This window comes from Perognathus longimembris, chromosome 20 (genome assembly GCF_023159225.1).
Source record: "Perognathus longimembris pacificus isolate PPM17 chromosome 20, ASM2315922v1, whole genome shotgun sequence".
In the NCBI taxonomy this organism is placed as follows: domain Eukaryota; kingdom Metazoa; phylum Chordata; class Mammalia; order Rodentia; family Heteromyidae; genus Perognathus; species Perognathus longimembris.
In genome coordinates, this window is record NC_063180.1 from 20273648 (window position 1) to 20289040 (window position 15393).

Genomic DNA, 15393 nt, shown 5'->3' on the forward strand with positions numbered 1-15393 from the left:
CAGGAAAGTCCAGGGGACTCTTATCTTTAATTAACCACCAGAAAACTGGAAGTGGTGCTGTGGGTCAAAGTGGTAGAGTGCTAGCCTTGAGCCAAAGAAGCTCTGAGACAGTGCCCAGGCCCTGAGTTCAAGCACCAGGACTGGCACAAACAAAAAGGCAAACTGGGGAGGTTCTTCCTATATCACACAGCAAGTTAACCACCCGGGTCATGTGTACCCCAGGTTCCCCATCCCACATCCAGACCCCTCCCTCCCCCCACCTTTCTCCCCAGACGCAGACTCTCCCCCGTGTTCACCCAGTGCTCTGACCCCACTGGTCACCATGGCTACGTCCAAGTTGCCTGCGGTGTCTGGCGAGGAGGACAGCACCATTCTCATGACCAAGGAAGAGCTGGAGGCCCTACGCTCGGCCTTTGAGTCCGGCGACATCCCGCAGGCCGCGTCCCGCCTCCGGGAGCTGCTCGCGTCCTCCGAGATCTCCCGGCTGGAGGTGGGCGTCACGGGCGAGTCCGGGGCCGGCAAGTCGTCCCTCATCAATGCCTTGCGTGGCCTGGGGGCCGAAGACCCCGGTGCGGCACTCACGGGGGTGGTGGAGACCACAATGCAACCCTCGCCTTACCCGCACCCCCAGTTTCCCGACGTCACCTTGTGGGACCTGCCTGGGGCCGGGTGTCCAGGCTGCCCAGCTGATAAATACCTGAAGCAGGTGGACTTTGGCCGGTACGATTTCTTCCTCCTGGTGTCCGCCCGGCGCTGCGGGGCCGTGGAGACCCGCCTGGCCTCCGAGATCCTCCGCCAGGGCAAGAAGTTTTATTTCGTGCGCACCAAAGTGGACGAGGACCTGGCGGCCACGCGCTCCCAGAGGCCCTCGGGCTTCAGCGAGAGCATGGTCCTGCAGGAGATCCGAGAGCACTGCGCCGATCGCCTGCGGGCGGTGGGCATCAACGACCCCCGCATCTTCCTGGTGTCTAACCTGTTCCCGGGCCGCTACGACTTCCCCATGCTCGTGGCCACCTGGGAACACGATCTCCCGGCCCACCGGCGCCACGCGGGCCTCCTGTCTCTGCCCGATATCTCGCTGGAGGCCCTGCAGAAGAAAAAGGACATGCTTCAAGAACAGGTACTGAAGACAGCCTTGGTCTCCGGGGTCATCCAGGCCCTGCCCGTGCCCGGCCTGGCTGCTGCGTATGACGACGCCCTCCTCATCCGCTCCTTACGTGGGTACCATCGCAGCTTCGGCCTGGACGACGACTCGCTGGCCAAGCTGGCCGAGCAGGTGGGCAAGCAGGCGGGAGACCTGCGCTCTGTCATCCGCTCCCCGCTGGCCAACGAGGTCTCGCCAGAAACTGTCCTGAGACTCTATTCCCAGTCGTCTGATGGCGCCATGCGGGTGGCCCGCGCTTTTGAGAGGGGCATCCCTGTGTTCGGGACCCTGGTGGCTGGGGGCATCAGCTTTGGCACTGTGTACACCATGCTGCAGGGCTGTCTCAACGAGATGGCCGAGGACGCACAGCGCGTGCGCATCAAGGCCCTGGAAGAGGACGAGCCCCAGGCGGAGGTCAGCTTGGATGCTGCCGGTGACAGTGGTGTGGAGAAGCGGGGACCCGGAGAGGGGTGCAGCGAGGACGCCCCGCTCTCCACCCGCAGGAAGCTGGGCCTTCTTCTCAAGTACATTCTTGAAAGTTGGAAGAGACGTGACTTGACAGAAGAGAAATAAAAGTGCAGCCCCACCCCCACCCCTCACCCCCAAACCGAGCCTTAAAACCCATCTGCAATCAGACTGAGCCAGTGTCATTTTTGGGGGGGGGGGGGAGAGAAGGAGCATGGGGTGTGTGTGTGTGGAGACGCTGATATCCCAGCTGGGTGGGGGCACACATTTGAATGGGGTGGGAACTGAGTCTGGGGGTGTGGGCAGGTCATGGCGCGGTGATGGGCACAGGACTCCTTGGTGGCAACACCTGGGGGGGATCTCTGTGCCAGGACAGCACAGGCCTGGTGCCAAGATGGGAAGCCATGGCTCACTGGCTCCAGCTGCAGTGTGCTCTGGAACTCCTGGGATGGGACCAGAAGCTGAGGAGTTGGGGGAGGAGGGGACAGATGAGGCTGCTCCTCTGCAGTGGGTGATGGCGGGCAGGGCCAGTGGGGAGGAGGGGGCCTCCTTGGAGGGGAACTGGCAAAGGCTGAGAGCTTGTGTGGCACCTGACAGGTGAGGTGTGTTCAGCAGCACCCGAGGCTGGGTTTCGGGTACTGAGGTTGGAGCAGGGCAGGCCCTGCTAACACTGATAGGAAGGGGGCTGGGGGTGAGGGGCCAAGGAACCACCCCACTTCCCAGGGTGGCGGCGGCGTGTGTCTGTGTGTGCACACGCTTGTGAAGAAAGGCGAATGAGCAGGCTTGAACAACATTTATTTGCACCACCTGATGGTGTCCACTTGCCTCACCTCCAGGGGCGGCTGGGCCTTCCCCAAGACGACCCTGAGGCCCCTCCCCTGCCGACCCTGTGGGGCTCAGGGTGGGCTGCTCCACCTGGGCTGGGGTGCGATCTCTGCAGTCACCCCGTGAGCAGCCATCCCCTCCCCACTGGCTCTCCGATCTGCCCTGGACGGGGACGTCGCCAACCACCTCTGGCCCACGTGGCCACCTCGCCGCTCCCAGGCCGTCCACCGAGGCCCCTGCATGTTGCCACACTGTGTTGTCCCCGGGCCTCAGGCCAGCAGGCGGCTGTACTCTGCCAGGGCGGAGGACTTCTTCACCCCGTCCCAGATGCGGGCGGCGTAGTGGAACCTGCGAGAAGCCGGGGGTGGTCAGGGCGGCCTGGAGCACCGGCCCTGGATGGGTGGGAAACTGAGGCCCACATCCCATCCAGCATGACTTGGTCACCAGGAGGCCCAGTGCCACTGACGGGGGGACACAGAACGCTCACCTGAAGATGCCAGGCATGCAGGTGGTTCCTGGGCCCCACCTTGGAGGCCCTGTGGCCTCCACAGACACCCCATGTGCCCCCAAGCCCTGCCCCTGCAGGCCACACAGCCCCGCTTCCAAACCTGACTCCCTGGAGGAGGTGTCCAGGACCCAGTTGCTCGGGGCCCCAGACACCGATGCCCAGTGGCACAGGGTGGATGGGTGCAGTGGGGAGGGGCAGGGTGAGGATTATGAGGGACAGAGCTGACTGCAGGACCTCAGAAACCAACCTCCACGCTTCACTTGACGTCCTGGGCCTGGCTCCCAGCCAGGTGGCACCTAACCATGCCAAGGTGGATGACTCTGCTGTGACATTTTCTTTGGGCTTAACTTTCCCCTAGAAACATCTGACAAGACCTACAGCGCTGGCTAGTCAGGACTGCAAGTGCTTTGTTGTGGCAGCAGGCCATCTACAGGATAGGGGCCTATGGGACAGCAGCCATTTCCACTGTTCCAGAAAGTTCCAGGAAGTTCCAGAAAGGTAAGGTCACACAGAGCCCTCGTACAGGCTCTTACCAGTTCTTTCTTTCTTTTTTTTTTTTTTTTTTCTGGTTCTGGGGCTTGAACTCAGGGCCTGATCACTATTCCTGAGCTGCTTTTGCTCAAGGCTAGCACTCTACTCCTTGAGCCACTTCTGGCTTTTTCTGTGTATGTGGTGCTGAGGAATCAAACCCAGGGCTTCATGCATGCCAGGCAAGTGCTCTACTGCTAAGCCACAGTCCCAGCCCCATCGTACCAGTTCTTCTCGGTGAGGATGGTGTGGGACAGCTGTGGCCGAGCCATGGACATCACCTGGCTCCGGAGCTTGCTCACCAAGGACTGGAAACTCGGGTGGCCTCGGTACCCAGGCAGCAGGGAGAAAAGTGGGCTGGAACCGGGCCCTGCAAAATTGGGGTGTGCACCACTGAGTCCAGCCCTAGGCCAGCTCTCCAAAACTGAAACAGGCCCCCAAGAAAGGGCCCCCCACCACCCTGGGGACAGGTGTCCGTCCCCCTCTCCCCAGCAAGGGCACCTGCTCTGGGCGGGTTCTCACTCTCCGCCTCGCTGTCCATGAAGGGCACAAGGAACAGGTTGACCTCGGAGTCCAGGAAGTCGGGTGGCAGCCCCGGGAAGACGTTGCACTGAAGCATGGACAGGGTCCCTGTGGGAGGATGCGGTTAGCCTGTGGGCCCTGGGCTGTGGGTGGGGCATGGCGTGCGCGTGTATGTGTGTGCGCACGCGCGCACAGGGGGCTCACCCTTGTACCGCAGGTGGGAGTGGGCCATGAGCTGGTCGATCATCAGGTGCATCTGGCGCAGCTTCCGGGGACAGAAGTCCTCGCGGCGAGCCTTGTTCTGCAGAAAGACTGGGGGGAGGGGGGAAGGCCACAGGTATGAGGCTGGCCTCCCCTCGCTCACCCCATCATCTGCGGGGGTACTCAGCGGCAAGGCCTGGTTTCTACCCTCAGGTGAAACAGCCAGGAAATCAGGACAGGACGGGAGGCCCAGGGGTGCTGCAGGCTGGGGGGGTGGGAGGGGGCGGGGAAGCCCACTAGGTCAGCCCAGCACCCACTTCCCCACAGGAAGGGCCGCAGTAGGCAGGGCAGCACCCAGACCCGATGGCTTGAGCTGGGCTGCTTCCCTTCCCCCTCACAACTCTCCAAAGTGCTGCTTCCAGATCCCACTGCCTGCTCCCCGGTTCCTCCGGCTGCCGCCCCCTCTAGCCCCGGAACAGCTCCTACCCAGGTGTGGGTAGTACTCGGTGCCTTCCTCGGAGCCCGCGGAGCTGCTGGACTCATGGCTGGGGGACGGGGTGGAGGGCTTCACCATCTCCGCCGTTTGCAGGAACCTGGGGTGCAGAGGAATAGGTGAGGCTCCTGTTCCGCAGCCCCTGACCCCCAGCCCAGAAAGAGGCCACCCTAAGAGTTTCATGAAAGCCACAGATGCCCCTCATACCATGTGAAGGAGGTCAGACACAACCACCCCAGACCAACACTGGACCAATGAGAACTGTGGGAAACTTCTTTGTTGGTGGTTGTGGGGCTTGAACTCTGGGCCTGGGAGCTGCTCCTGAGCTCTTCAGCTCAAGGCTAGCGCTCTACCACTTGAGCCACAGCGCCACTTTTGGTTTTCTGGTGGTTAACTGGAAGTTAGAGTCTCATGGACTTTCCTGCCCTGGCTGGCTTTGAACTAGAACCCCACTGTCTCAGGGCCCAGGTCCCATGTCCAGCCACTCAAAGGTCTCAGTCTCCTGAGTAGTCAGGATGGCAGGCCTGAGCCACCAGTGCCTGCCTAGCTCTGTGTGAACGTTCTAAGAGAATTTACCATCCCCTCCTTTTCCTTTTCTTTTAAAGAAAGTGGCTGGGTGTGGTGGCTGGACCTACTGTAGTCCCATTTACGTGGGAGGGTAAAGGGAGGAAGACGAGGGTTTGAGACTAGCCTGGGTCTCGAAAGAAACAAAAACAAGTTTTAACTTCTCAAACAGCTGTAGGTTCCCAGCAAGCTGAGTTTCCACAGACCCCTGGCCCTCCATGCGCTGCCCCCAGCCCTGCTGGCAGCACCCCCACAGGGGTGCCCATGTCACAATAAATGTCACAACCGCTGTTAGATGCTGCAACAACGCCCCCCCAGACCCACAACTCCCATGAGGGCTCCGTGGTTCTGGCGGGGGACATGGGATGGGTCCTACCCAAGGTGTGACTGTGAGGCCACACGCCCCAACATAACCCCCCCCCCCCCCAGCCTCCTCCATCCTCCTGAGACCACAACCCCTCACCAGGCCCTCTTCCTCTAGCTCTGACCACGCCCCCTGTCACGCCCCACCCACAACATTCTCCCTGGCCCAACCACTTCCCACCTTCCACTCCAGCATTTGCCCCGCCCTCTCCCAGCTGTGGCCCGGCTCCAAGCCACACTCCCCCAACCATGTCCTGGCTCAGTGTCACCCAGGTGGAATAGCAGGGCGCAGCCTGCCACACCGCTTAGTCTTTCAGAGCTCCGGGCTTTGTTCCTCTTAGCACTGTGTGGTACCCCACTGCCTCAGGTACCAGGTCCCCTGTCGAGCCACCCAGTCAAAGACGTTGATGGGGCTTCCAATCCTGGCCGTTAGGAACCAAACTGCTTTAAATATCTATGCACAAGTCCCAGATGCGCGACTGATCAGTGTATGCTGTTCCCCGCCATTTGCCCAGGATGGAGAAGGAAACAAACCATCACCTAGGGCCGGGGAAAGCGGGGCCCGCCGGGATGTGGGCACACATGCACGCGTGTGCACACAGTCACTTATACACATGCACACGCTCACATACACACCCCCCAGCATGACATCCAGAGGGTCCACGGGCCACCTGGTACAAAACCAAGGCTCTTCCCGGTGTCTCCCTGAGCCCGCCTCCCCCTCTGTTTTCTTCTCCCCTCTCCTCAGTGCCTGGCATGCACACTCAGGCCCAGGACCCTTGCCATACGTATGATCCCGGATCCTGGTGTGTGCGTGGCGATAGGCCATGGCCAGGACACCCGGCCCCCAGCTCCTCCTTTCCTGCCACCCACCTCCACTGTCACCAAGCAGCAAGCCACACTGCCGGCTGCTCTCTGTGGACCAGGCGCTACCAGGCACAGGCTGTGAGGTGTGTGTCATCCCCACCTCCCACACAACAGCTCTGCCACATCCAGCCGGGACTGCGATTCAAACCCAGGGCTTCTTGACCTACAGGGTGTCTGCTTCCTAACCCCAGCTTGCCCTTCCTCCCTCCTCCCTTCCCTCTGTCCCTTCCTCCCTCCTCCCGTTCCGGGACCTCTTTTCCTGCCTGCCCCACTCACTCCATGACCCCCCCCCCAGCCTCTCACCTGTACAGACTGAGGTCTGTGAACCAGTCCTGGACTACGATCACCACGTGGCAGACGGTGAAGAGGAAAGCGGCGATCTGCAGGGACTGCGGGGTGGCAGGAAAGAGGGTGGAATTGGGGGGGGGTTCCCCTCCCCAACCGGGGATTCTGAAGGCAGGACTCAGCCAGGAGCAGCCGCAGGACAAGGCAGTCCTCTGTGCGTGCTGCGTGCTGGGCCCTGGTGGCCCGCTGGGGACAGGTGGGTCAGCAGCGGGGCATGCAGTGACACCGGGCAGGGACGGCCCTCCCAGCCGTCCCCTCCCTCTGGCTCAGTTCCCCACCGCCACCACCGCCGGGCACCCTGCTCACCTGCATCTCAACGTAGGTGTGGGGAAGGTTGTACTCGGGGGGCAGCTTGCGGTCATTGTTGATGAGGTGGTCCAGGATGGAGGGGCTCAGGATGGGCTGAAGGGAGCAAGGGGGGGAGGGTCACGTGGAGAAGGGGCAGGCCGGGTCAGCAAGGGCCAGGTCCTCTGCAGCCAGACCAGGCCAGGAAAGGTGCTAGACACAAGGATGTCTCTCAAAGCCCCCTTGTTCCCCTCTGGGGGTGTTACTAAATTTACCCTTCACTTGAAGGCGTCGCGGCCCTTAATGATGCTTCATGATGTTTGTTGATATTCATTGTTCCATAAGCTTTTAAAGCTTTGCTATGATAATTATTTGGGTCAAGAATAATTGGCCCCTGGGCGCTGATGGCTCACACCTGTAATCCTAGCTACTCAGGAGGCCGAGATTTGAGGTTTGTGGTTCAAAGCCAGCCCAGGCAGAAAAGTCCCCATGAGACTCTTATCTCCAACAACCACTCCAAGACCGTAAGTGGTGCTGTGGCTCAAAATAGTAGAGCACTAGCCTTGAGCGAAAAAAGGCTCAGGGACAGTGTCCAAGCCCTAAGTTCAAGCCCCATGAACGACAAAAATAATAAAATAAAATTGGACACATGAATTGTGTGAGTGAGAAGCTTGTGAGGCTTTGAAAACACCATCGGTGCACAGAAAATCATCAGCTAGCATCTGAGGAGGGAGAACCTGGCAAGGAGACCTGCCCTGCTCGGGGTGCCCTGTGTGTCTGGGGGCCCCTTCGAGGTTCTGACTTAGGACACCCTGGGCCGGGCCACAGGCGCACCCATGCAGGAGGGGGAGGTGACGGCACCTGTGTGTCCAGGAACACGATCCGCTCCTGCGTGATGAAGAAGTCGATGCCACTGGTCTGGTTGCCGCCTCGTTCCTTCATCTCGGCGCTCTGGGCCCGGAACACATAGGCCCTGCCAAGGGAGAGGGCAGGGGAGAGCTGAGGGCGGTTCCTGGCCTTCGCTGCCCAAAGGGTGGAGGCCGGGAGAGGAGAGAGGCGGGGTCCTCGCCAGCCCATGCAGCCTCCTCATGGGACCTGTGCCTGGGGGGCCACTTTGTACCCCACACTTCACTCCTGCCACTCAGCTCCTGAGCTCAGCTGACAGAGCTAGGACACAGAAGTGCTGAAGAGCACACACTGCCAATGGTGGGGCTTCAAATAAGATTTGTATGTGTGCTGGTCCTGGGGCTCGAACTCAGGGCCTTGTCACTGTCCTTGATCATTTTTACTCAAGGCTGGTACTCTACTACTTGAGCCACAACCCCATTACCGTTTTTGGTGTTTTTTTTTGTGGTTAGATGGAGATAAGCATATCCTGGACTTTCCTGCCCTGGCTGATTTCAAACTATGATCCTCAGATCCCAGCCTCTTGAGTAACTGGGATTACAAAAGTGCACACTAGTGCTCTTGTTTTCTGTATTCCCCGTGACCCCACCACCCCCCACTGACGATCAGAGCCAGGGAGGGAAAGCAACTTCCCAGAATCCTTTGGTAATACCAACCACAATGCCCAGGCCTCCTGTGCCCCCCCGGGGGTCCTGCCTCCCCCCCCGCTCCAGCACCCCACACACCCTCACCTCTGGTCTTCCTCTGGGGTGTTGCCTGACAACAGGGACATCACCATGGACTTGCCTGTCCCCTGGAGGCCCAGGACCCCGACCACTAGCATGTCTGTGTGATCCAGCAGGTACTGCAGGTGAGGGAGACATGGGGGACATGAGCCTTTCAGATCTTCCAGGGGCTGGGGTCGGGGTGATGGGGGGGCAGAGGAATGTGTGCCTCATCCTTTATTAGATAGTAAAGAAAAATGTCCACGGACTCAATCCCTCATTTGTGGGAGGAGGAGGGTTACGTGGAATGTTCTGGCCAAAGAACAGCCACTGGTGAGAGCAGGGAGGTAGAAGAGAGGCTGTTGCGTTCCAGAATCTGGGGGGCCGGGGGATGAGAAAGGATGGAGGAGGACCAAGGGGATGAGAGGGGACGGAGGAGGGGAACCACTGCGATTGCAGGAACTGATGACCCGGCATGGGGAAGTGGGCAGGAGAGAAGACAAGCCTGGGCAAGGATGGACCCCGGGGCAGCGCCTGGCAGGCCCCCTGCTCCAGGTAGCCCGAGAGAAGAGGAGCTGGGCCAGGGGAGTGGTGACTGAGTACATGCGGGCCTGATCTTGGGCTCTCAGGAGCCTTTAGGCTTGAGTCACCCGCACTGCCGATGGCCACCACCAGGGGGCGGAAGAGGCACGCCTCCAGGCTCTGCTCATTGGCACCAAAGGAAGAGCTTTAATGATGATGATGACAATGATGATAATAATAATAATCAGAGGCATGACCCAGCATGGCAGGTGGTTGTGCACCTGCCAAGCAAGCTTGAGGCTGACCTGAATTTGGAAGTGCAACAATCTCACTCGGGTTTTTTGTTGTTGGTGGTGGTCATGGGGCTTGAACTCAGGGCCTGGGCGCTGTCCCTGAGTGCTTTTGCTAAAGGCTAGCGCTCTACCACTTTTGTCACAGGGCTACTTTCCGTTTCCTGACAGTTAATTGGAGTTAAGAGTCTCACAGACTTTCTTGCCCGGGCTGGTTTCTAGGATTTTCTTTTCTTTTCTTTTTCTTTTTTTGGCCAGTCCTGGGGCTTGGACTCAGGGCCTGAGCACTGTCCCTGGCTTCCTTTTGCTCAAGGCTAGCACTGGGCCACTTGAGTCACAGCACCACTTCTGGCCATTTTCTATATATGTGGTGCTGGGGAACTGAACCTAGGACCTCATGTATACGAGACAAGCACTCTTGCCACTAGGCCATATCCCCAGCCCTAGGATTTTCTTTTTAAGGCCTCAGTTGATATGAACACAGAGGCAGCGAGGTGGGTAATTTGAGGGGTGGCATATTGTCCTGGTCAGGTCAGGCTGCCAGGAGGGAAAGCAGGACGGGGCGGCAGGCGGGCTGCTTCAGGAGGGGTGGGGGAGAGCGTTCTGCCAAGGGGATGGCTGGGAGGGGGGGTGGGGGGTGTTCCACAGGGCATTTGGGATGGATGGGACAGCACACCCTTGTGTGCTTGTTTTAAAGTTTCATTTTTGGATAGGACCTTACTGTGTAGCCCAGGCTGGCCTGGAACTTGTGGCTCTCCTGGCTCTCCCTCCCATATACCGGGATTACAGGCATGCAGCACCATACCTGGCTGTTGAGAAGGCTCAGCAGCATGGAAGCATTTCAACAGGCAGCACGGCCCGAAGCCTTCTCCTTGCAGCTGTGGCTGAAGCAGCGGGTGGGGTGGGGGACAGGGAGGGGTGTGGGGGACAGGGAGTCAGTACCTCGATGGCGCTGTCACACCAGTTCATCTGGTCATCCACCAGCTTGATGCTGTGCTTCATGCGCTCTGGGGGCAGTAGTTTGGCCTGGCCCACGACGGCTGCGGGGACAGGGTTGGGAGGGGGGACAGGCCCAGGTGAGGGTCTGCATGTGAGGGGCTTCCCGCCCGGCCCCGCGCGGCCCCCACTCACGGTCCATGGCGGTGGGGGCGGCCGTGCCCATGCCCCGGTTCTGGATCTGGTACACGGGCTGCGTGGGCCTCTGCCCCTCCTTCTCTCCCTTGGGTGGAGCTGGGGCTGCGGCGGGGGGCGGGGCGGCGCCCTCGGGGGTGGGGGCACCCGTGGCAGGGGGCCCCTTGCCCTCCTCCCGGGCCTTCATGAGCACGATGGGCTTCTCCAGGGGGGCCGGAGCGGGGGACGCGGCGGGGGCTGTGGGTGGGGCTGGCTGCTTGGACTGTGGGAGCGAGAAGGGAGGTCGTGGTGGGGGTCTCCCCTCCCCCGGCCCTCCCCCCGCTCCCCCTTTCCTGGGTGTCCACTCACCCGCTCAGCTGGAGGCTTGGACAGGATGATGGGGGTCTTCTGCATGATGGCTGTGCTGGAGTCCTCGCTGCCATCCTGTGCAGAGGGAGGACGGTCACCCTGTCCCCCTCCTCCAGCCGCAGCCTCCCGTCAGCCATCACGGCCTCCCACTACACACAGGGAGGCTCAGTCGCTCTTCAGGGCCACCCTCGCCATGTGCCCGGGAGCCCAGAGGTGATGCACGGGCAAGGGGGGACGGGGTTCCCCACAGTGGACTCTCCTGAGGACTAGCAGAGGTGGAGCAGCCCAGCTCCAGCCACAGGGGGAGGGGGGTACCGGCAGGCCGCCTCTCCATGCCTCTCCCAGTCACTTTTGGTGGTGGTGGGACTTGGACTCAGGGCCTGGGCGTGGTCCCTGCGCTCTTTTGCTTTAGACTTGTGCTCACTCTTCCACCTTGGAAGTGTCATAGTTCCCAGAGGAAGGTGGGAAGGGGCTAAAGCTCATGGGGAGATGTAGGAAGATGGCAACATCTCCACGGAAATGGTTTCATTTACGCTGTGGGCTCAAAAGGATGGGCCAGCAAGTGGCTGATTTGTCATCTCATGGCCCAGAAAGGGGCAGGATGTTAACTTCCCTCTGCCTTGCCTAGTGGCTCTGGTGTAGGGCAGAGCTCTAGAGGAAGGCCTGGAGGCAGAGCCAGGCATGGTACTGCACACCTGTAATCCCAGATTAGAGACCTGGGAAGTGGAAGCTGGAGGATGATCGGGTTTGAGGTCAGGCGGAGCTACATAGCAAGACCTTGTCTTGAAACACACACACACACAAACACACACACGCACACACACACGGTGACAGAGAGCCTGCCTAACATGGTTCCCGCCCCAATACTGAATCCTCTAACCCTAGCTTATACCTGCCATCCTAGCCATTCAGGAGAATGAGATCCGAGGATCACAGTTCAAAGCCAGGCCAGGCAGGAAAGTCCGTGAGACTCTCATCCTCCAATGAGCTTCTAAAACCAGCTTGGGGGTGGGGGTGGGGGGCTGAGCCCTGGCTCAGTGCCTGGCTGGGCACTTGTGGAACACAGTGGAGACACAAATGCTGCACACCAGACACTCACCCGCCTCTCTCTTTCCCACGGTGCAAGGTAATCTCTCTCCCGACCTCCAGGCCCAGAGAGATTCTGGGGGCCAATGGAGCCCGGTTCCTTCCACCGCCGCCGCCGCTCCATCCCGTAGAGCCCAGGCTGACTGTGCCCCGACTCAGACATGCTCCCCTAGAGACCAAGAGAGGGGTCAAGGCAGGACGGGGATCAGGGCAGGTGGCCTCTGGCTCCACTCAGCCCACCCCACCCTGCAGAACACAGGCTCTGCCATTCAAGGCTACTGCTGCTGTTCTGATTGGCTATTCCTGTCACCCGTGGGGCGGGGATTATTAGAACTGGGGAACCTTGTCACTTTTTATTTTTTTATTTTTTTGCACTGGTCCTAGGCACTGTCCTTTTGTGCTTAAGACTGGTGTTCTACCACCTGAGCCACAGTTCCACTTGTAACCTTTAGTGGTTCACCTGCGATTAGTCTCATGGACTTTGCTGCCTAGGCTGGCTTTGAACCATGATCCTCAGATCTCAGTTCCCTGAGCTGCAAGGATGACAGGTGTGAGCCCCTGGTGCCCAGCTCTGGCCACCTTCTATTCCTCATGCTCCACCCTCCTGGCACTCCAAATTTCACTTCAAATGTCTCCCCACCCGGCTGGACTTCAGCGGCTCACTCACACCTGCCATCCTAGGGACTCTTATCTCTCCAATGAATCAACAAAAACCTGGACATGGAGCTTGTGGCTCAAGTGGTAGAGCACCGGCCTTGAGCAGAAAAAGCTCAGGGACAGCACCCAGACACTGAATTGATGCCCAAGTACTAGAACAAAAAAATAAAAGTCTCATCATCCCTATGTAAGGTATTCTGCGGAAAGCTCCCAGGTGTCTGTGCTTCCTCCTAGAAAGGTCTTTGAGTGTTCACTTACTCAATGACAACAGGGCCCCAGTGGTGGCCAACCTCCATTCAGCTCAGGCCTCTGGGCCAGGTCTGTTCTTTCCTCCAGTTACCCAAATTCCAAGGTCTGAGGGGCACCCGGCAATGCCCCCTTCAATCCAAGGGCAGAGTCTAAGAATGGTCGAGGCGGAGAGGCGTGGCCTGCAGTAATGGCTACAGATCTGCCTCACCTCCACAAGGGTCCCCAGGGACCTCTCCAGACCGGAAGTCCCGTCCCCATGACCTGTGACCTCTCCCCCAACTACACACTGGGCTGGAGATGGCCTTCAGACACAGACAGACAATCATAAGAAGGGGGGCACCAGCCAGCACTTGTGGACGATGATTCATCCAACGCTTAAATGGCTGATTGTGTCTGGTTGGAGCTGGGGAGTCCTTTCCCTGCAATTAAGTGTCTGTTTATCTTTTCTCTACTTAGTGTCCATTTACACACCCAAGGGAAACTCCTCCCCAGGCCATGAATGCCCCTGGCCCCAAGGTTTCTATGACCATCCTCAAGATCTCAGTCTACTTAACAGCCCTTAAGGTGAGTGTCCCAGGAAGTCACAGGGCACAACAGCAAGGCAATCTGGGACCCCTCAGGGCGGCTTCCAAGCTCCTTTGGGGGTGGCCCCCTGAAATTTACAAAGCCATCGTCTATTTAAGTGCCTGTTTAAATCTGATTTACCCATTCTTTGGGGGGAAGTGGAGGAACTTTCTTAGAAAATAAGTATCTCTTCACACACCCCCTTTTGGGAATCTTCCAAAAGCTAAATGTTTGCAAATTGTATATATATTTTTTCAATGCCAGTCCTGGGGCTTGAACTCAGAGCCCAGGCGCTGTCCCTGAGCTTTGCTCGAGGCTGGTGCTCCACCACTTAAGCCACAGGTGCAATTCTGGCTTTTTTCCGGTAGTTATTTAGAGATGATAATTATTTAGAGATGCTCTCAATTCCCGGGTTACTAATACATAGGCTTTTTGTCACAGCCCAGAATTTAAAATCTACCCACTAGTCCAAACACAGAGGCTACTCGGTGGGGGGAGGGGGCGTGTGCTCCCCCCACAGGGAACACCACCATTCTAATTTCTGTAGACACATTCCCTGGGCAGGAAATTCTTTGCAAACAGTGTTTGCAAGGTATTTGCACAAATGGTTCCTGTTTCATGAGTTGCAGAGACTTGCAGAGTACTTGAGCGGCAATCTATGAGCCCCTCCCCGGATGGATTTGCACATTACTTATGTTTTCCCAATCTAATTTCCCGCCAAACAGCACTTGAACCTTACAGTAACCCTCCCCCAAACTCAGTTCCCCCGCCACCCGCCTCCCAGACACCGCTTAACAGTCGGGGCGGGATTAGGGAGGCGGGGCAGAGGGCGTGGCCACGACCATGCTCCGTCTTCGGCCACGCCCCCTCACGCGCGCGACTCTCCCCAGGGCTCCTTACCTAATGCGGTCGCTGATTGGCTAGCTGGGGTACGGCGCGCGCTCTCCAGCGATAGGAATAGAGGGGGGCGGGGCGCTCCCACCAGGGCCCGCTGGCCAAATTAATGGCGTCTGGGAAGGTTAGGAGTGTGAAAGAGACAGAAAAAGCGGACATCGACCACTCCGGAACCGACCCTGGCGTCCCGGAAGCGACACCTAAGGAAGAGATACCGCTTTCGGCAGAGTAAAAATCAAGTCCTGGCCCCTGCGCATGCGCTGCGGCCTAGGCGCGCGGGAGCGGCCCCTCCTCCCGCCCAGCGTGAGCAGGCGCTGACGGACGGGAGCGCATGCGTGTTACCGGAAGGAGGTGGGAGTGCGCCGCGGTACGCAGTGCGCGTGCGCGGCGGGGGCGGTGCCCTGGAGATGACGTCGGCGGGCTGGGGTGGGAATGGAGCGATTTCAATGTCCCGGGCTGAGTGATGGCCGAGGATTCAGGGATGGTTTAGCCTGACATGTGTCCTGGAAGGGATCCCAGCCCGTGCTGGCGATCAGCCCGGGGTCAAATCACTTCGAGAAGGGCGCGACGGGCCGGGGCACTGTGATCGAAGGTCCAGGGGTGGATGAGGAACCCCAGCTTGCCCTGCGATGCCTGCCGCCCTTCCTCCTAGCATGCAAGCCGTGGGGCAGCCGAGATGGGCCGTCCGGATCCCTAACCGCCGGAGACAGGCGGGGGCCAACCCTACGTGTGAACTCCCCGGGGAGCCGCGGGGACGCGGCGTCTTGTCCAAGGCGGGAAGATTCAAAACAGTCCGGGGGCGGCGCGGTGCCGCGTGCGGCCGGCAGAGGGCGCGGCAGCCGAGAGCTGATGGGAACTCTGCTTTTCCCTTGAAATCCCACCCAAGCGCCTCTTGGTCCCTCTTTCTTTTCTTGCAGTACTGGGACTGGAAC

At 59.4% G+C, this 15393-nt stretch overlaps 2 protein-coding genes across 4 annotated transcripts; one reads left to right on the forward strand and one right to left on the reverse strand.

The window, feature by feature from the left end:
• The first annotated feature begins 277 nt into the window (after positions 1 to 277).
• Irgc (immunity related GTPase cinema) lies at positions 278 to 1720 on the forward strand. Its single transcript, XM_048329458.1, has one exon. It carries the CDS (start codon positions 323 to 325, stop codon positions 1715 to 1717), a length of 1395 nt encoding a protein of 464 aa, XP_048185415.1. The 5' UTR covers positions 278 to 322; the 3' UTR covers positions 1718 to 1720.
• A 667-nt stretch (positions 1721 to 2387) lies between these two features.
• Positions 2388 to 14780, reverse strand: Smg9 (SMG9 nonsense mediated mRNA decay factor). Of its 3 annotated transcripts, none has more exons than XM_048329645.1 (14): positions 14468 to 14780; positions 12111 to 12266; positions 11012 to 11086; positions 10664 to 10925; positions 10475 to 10572; positions 8748 to 8860; positions 7972 to 8083; positions 7132 to 7227; positions 6784 to 6869; positions 4680 to 4786; positions 4197 to 4304; positions 3972 to 4100; positions 3696 to 3840; positions 2388 to 2782 (listed from the first exon to the last, which is right to left on the reverse strand). In XM_048329645.1, exons 2-14 carry the CDS (start codon positions 12258 to 12260, stop codon positions 2704 to 2706), a joined length of 1560 nt encoding a protein of 519 aa, XP_048185602.1. In that variant the 5' UTR covers positions 12261 to 12266; positions 14468 to 14780; the 3' UTR covers positions 2388 to 2703. The 3 variants fall into 3 exon arrangements, with proteins under 3 accessions (XP_048185602.1, XP_048185604.1, XP_048185601.1); XM_048329647.1 differs by having other exon boundaries at positions 14640 to 14779; XM_048329644.1 differs by lacking the exon at positions 14468 to 14780 and adding an exon at positions 13471 to 13491.
• Positions 14781 to 15393: the final 613 nt, after the last annotated feature.